Raw genomic sequence first — 7866 nt, 5'->3', positions numbered from 1 at the left:
CCATAAAAGTGTAGATATGTAACAGATAGAAAACGAGTGAGAGTACGTTATCGGATTATAAAGGTATAGAGTTGTGAGAACAAAAACAACGAGGCAGTGAAGTATTGTCACACCTCCATCTGCCAAATACTCGAGTTCGAAATAAGAAGTAATATCCGTGTATATTGAGAACAGATTTCCCAAACGGCACTTTTCACCTTCAACTCAAACATACGGCCAGGCTACTGCATAAATCTCCAGCTATTTGCAGCTCTATCGGTATTGTTGTATAAAATGTATTGACTGAATTACATTTACAATATAATTGAACTAAACGGGACCCTAATTCATGTGTCTTTTTCTATTGCCAATGAAAGATATAGTTTTAAAATTTCCCACGTGAGGTTAATGACGAGCTTGACAATAGACAAAAGACATTACATTGAAGTGCTGTTAGTTCAATATTTCCTTAGCTGTTTGTTGGTATTCTGGGTGAGAAAAACGTGTTCCCTCCGCATCACTACTGTTTTGATATATTGAACAGCAGTCTTATATGGTTACAAACTAAGATATATGCATGAGTATATGTTTTCATTTAGTTTGTATGTCCTTTAAATGAGTGACGGGTTGATTGTAATGTCTTAAATGCTCGTTCACAATGATGAATAAGGGTCGGCTGTCACTTTATTTAGCGGGCTTTAAAAATGATCAGTGAGCGTGTCAGATTTTGGTTTGGTTTGGTTTGTTGTTTAACGCCGCACTCAGCAATATTCCAGCTATGTGACGACGGTCTGTAAATAATCGAGTCTGGACCAGACAATCCAGTGATTGTTATCATGAGCATCGATCCGCGCAATTGGGATCGATGATATGCATCAACCAAGACAGCGAGCCTGACCACCCGATCCCGTAAGTCGCCTTTTATGACAAGCATAGTCACCTTTTACGGCAAGTATGGGTTGCTGAAGACCTATTCTACCCCAAGAAGTAAAAATAGAAATAACCTCACAAACAAACAAAATATTTAACATACCTTGGTTTCGTAGAGGCTTCATTTCCAAATTTTGAACTACATGTATGTAGTGCCTCGCTGCCTTTATCTTCATTGTAACAACTCAGAGTTGTTTTACATTAATATATTTAATTATGGTTTGCTATATTTCATGAACAGTATATCTTAATATCTTGAACCCTGGGCCCTCCGATATCAATCACGATATTTTCATGACTTTTAAACAATTTGCAGATTTAACAGCCCGATGGTTGAATATTGTGTACGATTTTAGGTCAATTTGACCTAACGTTATTTCTATTTTGCAAGTTTGTTTGTTGTTTAACGGCGCACTCAGCAATATTCCAGTTATATTACGTCAGTTTGTGAATAATCGAGTCTGGACCAGACAATCCAATTGTTCATATCAAGAGTTTTGATCCACACATTTGGGATAAGTCCCTTAGGCTTACAGCCCTAGCCATTTAGGCGCCTCTCACGACAATCATATTTTACTGGGAACCTATATTGAGATAATTCTTACAAGGAATCCCAACTTAGTTGTAGTATGAGTTTATTTGTTTGTTGTTTAACGCCGCGCTCAGCAATATCACAGCTATATGACGGCGGTCTGTAAATAATCGAGGCGTTGGAATCATGAGCATCGATCCACGCAATTGGGATCGATGACATGCATCAACCAAGAAAGCGAGTCTGACCACCCGATCTCGTTAGTCGCCTCTTACGACGCCTTTAAATTTTACGGGTCTTCACTGGTCTGTAGTATGAGGACAACATGTACACACCCTACAAACTTTCTACACATCCTACAGGAATACACTTACTAATATACAATGTTATACTTAAAATGTTTGTTTGTTTGTTTGTTTTATGTTGTTTAACGCCGCATTCAACAATATTTCAGCTATATGTCGGCGTCTGTAAATAATCGAACCTGGACCAGAAAATCCAGTGGTTTACATCATGAACATCGATCCACAATTGGGATACGATGACATGCATCAACCACGCCAGCGAGCCTGACCACCCGATCCCGTTGGTCGCCTCTTACGACAAGCATAATCGCATTTTACGGCATGCATGGGTTCCTGAAGAACTATTCTACCCCGGATCTTCACGGTTCGTTACACTTAAATAGTATACTGTAATTCATCTTAACTCAACTCAACTGTAACTCAACTTAACTTCGTCGCTGCACTCATTCGCTCGCATACGTATTTTTTTCGAAAAAATAATAACATTTTGTATTTTAACGAATGACTTTATTTCGAATGTCCTAGAGAAGACGATGTCCTAGACAAAGCTAGTTATGTTTTGTTTTTTCATGTCAACCGTTTAAGTCATGCCGAACAAAACAAGATTTGGATCATTAATATTTGGGGTGACATGTTTAGGAAATTGAGTGCTTAGTCTTCACTACCAATCCCCAAAAATATTCATGATCCTCAACTTTTGTTGTACAGTATATTAAAGTATGAGTGAAACGAGTTAATTAAGGCGTGTTAGGACAAGATCCTGAAATGTTCCTTAACGTGCCTTTGTTTGTATGCTACTATTGTCATCACATCCTCGCGGTCGATACATTCATGAGAACGTCATCCAAGAGAATAAGACAGCGTGTTGTTAGGGTCCGCTTAATGCAGGACAAATTACACACGCTTCTATAAGTGTATCGAACTGTATCGACAGTGGAAAATAAACAACAGGAATAAGGTCCTTAAACATAATTACGGTCGAGTAGGTATGTTCACACACAATGTACCTCAATGGCGTAAGTGTATTGCAGTTGTTTAAACTATAAATATGATTGAAAATTTAAGTGCATGCTTAACAGTTCTTGACCATGTTATTACCACTAAGGCGTCACTTAAATATCGCCCTCTTTAACTGGAACAAGCCTACACAACACCTGTAGAAGTCCGTGGAGGCAACAGCAAGAACAACACTGATGATAACAGTGGTTCCAATGGTCCCGATGCTGATGGCCGAAGGTCGATCATCTGCAACTGATGTCTTGCTTCGACGGTAGGACGATAGTAACTTCTTCTTCAGATGAAGGAGTTTCTGTTCTTCCTTCCAATCAAACAAAGTTTCTCGCTTTCGGCAAATACATACTGCCCCACGCACTGTCAAAGAAAGAAAATAAACATCGTTCAACGCAAGACTATCAGAGAATAAACGTTTAAAGTCTCAAAACAAATTTGTTTGTTTAACGCCGCAGTTAGCAATATTCCAGCTATATGACGGCCGTCTGTAAAATAATCGAGTCTGGACCAGGCAATCCAGTGATTGACATCATGAGCATCGACCCACGCAATTGGGATCGATGACATGTATCAATCAAGTCAGCGAGCCTGACCACCCGATCCCGTTAGTCGCCCTTAACGACAAGCATAGTCGCCTTTTACGGCAAGTATGGGTTGCTGAAGACCTATTCTACCCCGGAATCTTCACGGGTCTCACAATAAGTAAATACATACCGTCATGTGTTCTATTAAGGAAAGCAAACGATGTTCCTGTACTGAGAGAGCATTCATTCATGTATTTCCTTACCTGAACTATTACAGATTTGCAAGCCATAAACGAGTCCCAGGGTTGTGTTTGTGGTTAAAACAGTTGTACTGCTGTCATGATTGGTAGGTTCCGTTATCGTTGGAGTATTGACAGACGGTATAACAGCAGTTGTAGTAGGATCAGCTGTAGTAGAAGCAGCAGCAGTAGTAGTAGCAGTAGTAGTAGTAGTAGTAGTAGTAGTAGTAGTAGTAGTAGTAGCAGTAGCAGTAGTAGTAGTAGCTGAAATAGCTGTAGGCGGAGTTGTAGCAGCAGCAGAAAAGGTGTCAGCAGACGTTGTAACAATGCCAATTCCAGTACTAGCAGTTGCAGCAGTAGTACTGTTTGTAAGTGCAACCGTAGGACCAGAGGCAGATGTTGTGGTAGCCAAGTATGTAGTATCAGTTGAAGCAGCAGCAGTTGTAGTACTAGTTGAAGCAGTAGTAGTAGTAGTAGTAGCTGTAGTAGTTGCAGCAGCTGTAGTAGCAGTAGCAGCAACTGTCGTAGCAGTAGCAGTAGCTGTTGTAATACTTGGAAATGTAGTAGCTGTTGAAGCAGCAACTGTAGTGGTGTTGGTGTCAGTTGTGACTGCCGCGTTGCTTGTATTGATAGAATACGCGGTGGTGGCAGTAGAGGAGGCACTAGGTGTCACAGTGCTCGTAGTTGTAGATGCGTTACACCTGCCATTGGCCTTTGTATCATTGTTAGCAACTATATTTTGAGTTGCTGGGTTGTAAATGCCTGTGGAGAAATATAGCTCATTAAATATACTTAAGTATGGAATAGCAATTGTAGTCCTCTCCTTTTTCCTATTAGTTTCAAATGGGGACTAGACTCAGGCGAAATACCCGTCGTTACGAGCTATCAACTCAACTGTAACGTAGCAATAAATGATAATGATTGATTAAATAAAACAGAGACAATATTTCAGTTTCACATGACACTAATTACAGTCTTAGGTCTTAAAGTGATCCTGTTCGTGGAGCATAGGCGGCTTAATGACTTCCTTGTTAGCTGATAGAATATTACACAGGGTGTAAGCGCTTTTCATGCCAAACCGGAAGTTGGTAGGTAACTACCATTTTCTCGCTAGACAGAGAAAAATGTGATTTCACCCGAGCACATAAAGCATGTTTTAGGGAAGTTTTTAACCCTTTTAAATAATATTTTGAACTAAGTTGAACTTCTAACATGCACCGAAGGGCTTCCGCACCATTATCGTTGTAGTACTTATATACGACACAAAATAAAAAGTTCAATATTTTTTAGCGTTCCTTTTGATGTCATCTGGTACGAAAGCGACGAATTAAAAACTAGGTTCACTTCAGTTTGAAAACGACATCTTAATTCATACAAGCGTACTTTAAGTCAATTGTAGCTTGATTGTTGTGTTCTATCAAAATCACTTCCACGATAGTTTACGTATAGCCTTTGATTAAATGCGCTGCATGACAAGGGTTAGTTAGAGATTACAGGGACCGCTGAATAATGGGATTGACGTTTCTACATTCGTCTACATAACTGCATATGAAAAACCCTTCAAATATCGATCTTCGTGGACAGTGATAATAATACGGTGAAACTCGGAAAAATATGTACAGCACTCCTTACAATACTTTACAGTGATAATTACAAAATTATTTCCGTTGTTAAATATAACGAAAAAGTAAAAGTAATGCGTACAGATGTGCTTTGCAAACGTAAAGGCTTAATCAAATGGGGACACGGGTGACCCAATAACAAAAGGTGCCGGAATTCGCTGTACAGATTTGAGTCCCTTGAACACGACAGAAATATGATTGTGCATAGCTGCGTCCCAATGATTATTGGTTGAAATCCCGGTTCGCTCAGATTATGTTTCTAGGTCTGTCATCAACATACCCATACTAGTGGGTTTCACCAAAGTGGTAAACGTCTGCATCACTTCATGCTTTCCTACCACAATGAGCTGACACGCCATGATATAACTGGAATACTGTTCAAAGCGGCGTTAAAAACCCAACTCACTCATTCACTCTCAACGAAATGTGAATTCCCTAAAACATCGAATAATCAGAAAAATTCAACGATGACATGCAAGACAAGTATATATCTTTTTTGCAAAGACAAGGCGTAAAACATTGCACACAAAACCAAAAAACACCCATCTGTTTTCACAAACGTTCAGATTCGAAATTAGAAGATACTGTAATCTTCTGAAATTCCTTCCATTATGATATTATTTCAAACGTATACCTTTTCTTACGTATAAGGTATCTCTTTATGTACCCTTTTGTATCCGATGTTACCTAATTTTGAGCCGTGGTCGCCGGTCGCCGATCTCCAAGAATATCAATGTTTGTATTACATTTATGATACCATACAAAGACCTAATACCCGACATTGATTCAGCCAGTTTGTGCTGTACGTTATATAATTACCTATGAAGCATCTCTTGATGTAGACAGTGGAAGATGCCGACGCCGATGTCGCCGGTTGTTCTTCTCCTATATACAGGGTGCTCCTCATGGCCATCCTGCAGAGACTGAGACTGGGTGTGTAGTCACACGCGGCACACTCCGTGTCTCCTGCGTCTGTAGTCCGACACAGTCGTTGACAGGAAGCAACGTCCTGACTCGACACGTTGACGTGCGTCTCCGTGATCAGTCGACCATCCAGCGTCTCGAACGGGCACTCGTCTGGAGATTGAAATCCAAAGTAAGTTACTTGCATTCAGTTACCGAAGAAGAAGAGAAATAGAGTGAATGTTCTCTAACTCTGCAGTTTATATTCTAGCTACGATTCTGCTGATCGATTCTGGAGCAGGTAAACCAGCTATTTTTAGCATGTGCAAGGATACAAACCGTCAGGGTGCAATGACACACCTTCAACCAGGTACATATTGTGACTACCAGATGCTCATCTGTCGGTCCTAAATGAGATGTTGACCCAAAGACAGAAACGTTGTAAGTAACAACATATTAAGGGAATGCTTGTTTGTTTGTTGTTTAATGCCGCACTCAGCAATAGTCCAGCTATATGACGGCGGTATGTAAATAATCGAGTCTGGATCAGCGATTGACCACATAAACATCGATCCACGCAATTGGGATACGATAACATGCATCAACCTAGTCAGCGAGCCTGACACCCGATCCCTTTAGTCGCCTCTTACGACAAGCAAAGTCGCGTTGGCAAGACCTATTCTAGCCAGGATGTAATGCTTGCATTTTATCTGTTCAGTGCGGAATGCTGTTTAGATCCATACCACTAATCCCACAATCATATTCATGTGCATGTATCACCTTATTCAAGCAACATAAATAAGACTAAACAGAGGAATAATTGAAACTGGTGTAGAGAATGTGGTTTATACATAATCTAAGAAAAGTATCATTTCCCTAATGAATGGTCGGTAATTTGAGAAAAACAGTGAGTTGGGTTCAACGCCGCTTTGAACAGTATTCCAGTTACATCAAGGCGTGTCAGCATATTGTGAGAGGAAACCCGGAAGTGATGCAGGTCCCAGACGTTTACCACTTTGGTGAAACCCTTGAGTACGGGTATGGTGATGACAGACCTGGAAGCATAATTGGAGGGAACCGGGATTCAAACCCATAACCATTGGGACGCAGCTCTGCACAATCATTGCGGCGATTGGCAATGGACGATGGGCCACCCGGTCCCTTAAGAATTTTTGTGGAAGGAGATACAAACAATGGCGGGCCTGATATAACATCACGATGTCTTTCCTGAGTATTAATCGGCACACCCGATCAGACTATCAACTAATTTGTCTATTCCTGGTCCATTCGCTGTTACAGAGCGTCATAATATTATTGTAATATTACGTTAAGGGAACCCACCATGAAACAAATTGTAAAAATATCAATAGCCTGTCTCGAGTATCCAACAAAACAGATTCAACCGGGCGTAAAAGATGAAAAAGCGGTGAACATATTAACAACACCAGGTGTTCGCGAAAAGGGTAAGCATGTCCTGTCCTACCGGTGGCTTCCGCCATTCACACAATTTGCATAAAAAATATATGTTTGTTGCTAGACGCTGGTAAGTAAAGTATGGAAAAGTTAAAGTTAAGTAATAATCATCATTATACAAAAAATACCTTCTTCCTTCTGACACACAACGCAGGACATCATATTGCACTTTGTTGTACGGATTTGAAAGTCATCTCTGTCTAGTCGTACACAGAAGTCGACATCTTGGTGATTAGGTTCGTTGTTATACCACAGAGTGGAGCTGCCAAGTGGGCTACAGTCTCCCTGCCAGCGATACTGAGCCACGGACGCGTCGTCTTGTTCTCTGTCGTAAAGTCCCGTCCACAT

General features: G+C 40.5%; 1 protein-coding gene across 1 annotated transcript; it reads right to left on the bottom strand.

Annotated features, from left to right (window-relative positions):
* Positions 1-2283: 2283 nt before the first annotated feature.
* LOC125378385 (cell wall integrity and stress response component 3-like) lies at positions 2284-7866 on the bottom strand. Its single transcript, XM_048393848.1, has 5 exons — positions 7647-7866; positions 5962-6219; positions 4390-4414; positions 3545-3882; positions 2284-3117 (listed from the first exon to the last, which is right to left on the bottom strand). The coding sequence occupies exons 1-5, from the start codon at positions 7864-7866 to the stop codon at positions 2855-2857; spliced, it is 1104 nt and encodes a 367-aa protein (XP_048249805.1). The 3' UTR covers positions 2284-2854.

Source organism: Haliotis rufescens, unplaced genomic scaffold (assembly GCF_023055435.1).
Source record: "Haliotis rufescens isolate VD_foot unplaced genomic scaffold, xgHalRufe1.0.p SCAF_12, whole genome shotgun sequence".
In the NCBI taxonomy this organism is placed as follows: Eukaryota; Metazoa; Mollusca; class Gastropoda; order Lepetellida; family Haliotidae; genus Haliotis; species Haliotis rufescens.
This window is presented reverse-complemented; position numbering and strand designations above follow the sequence as displayed.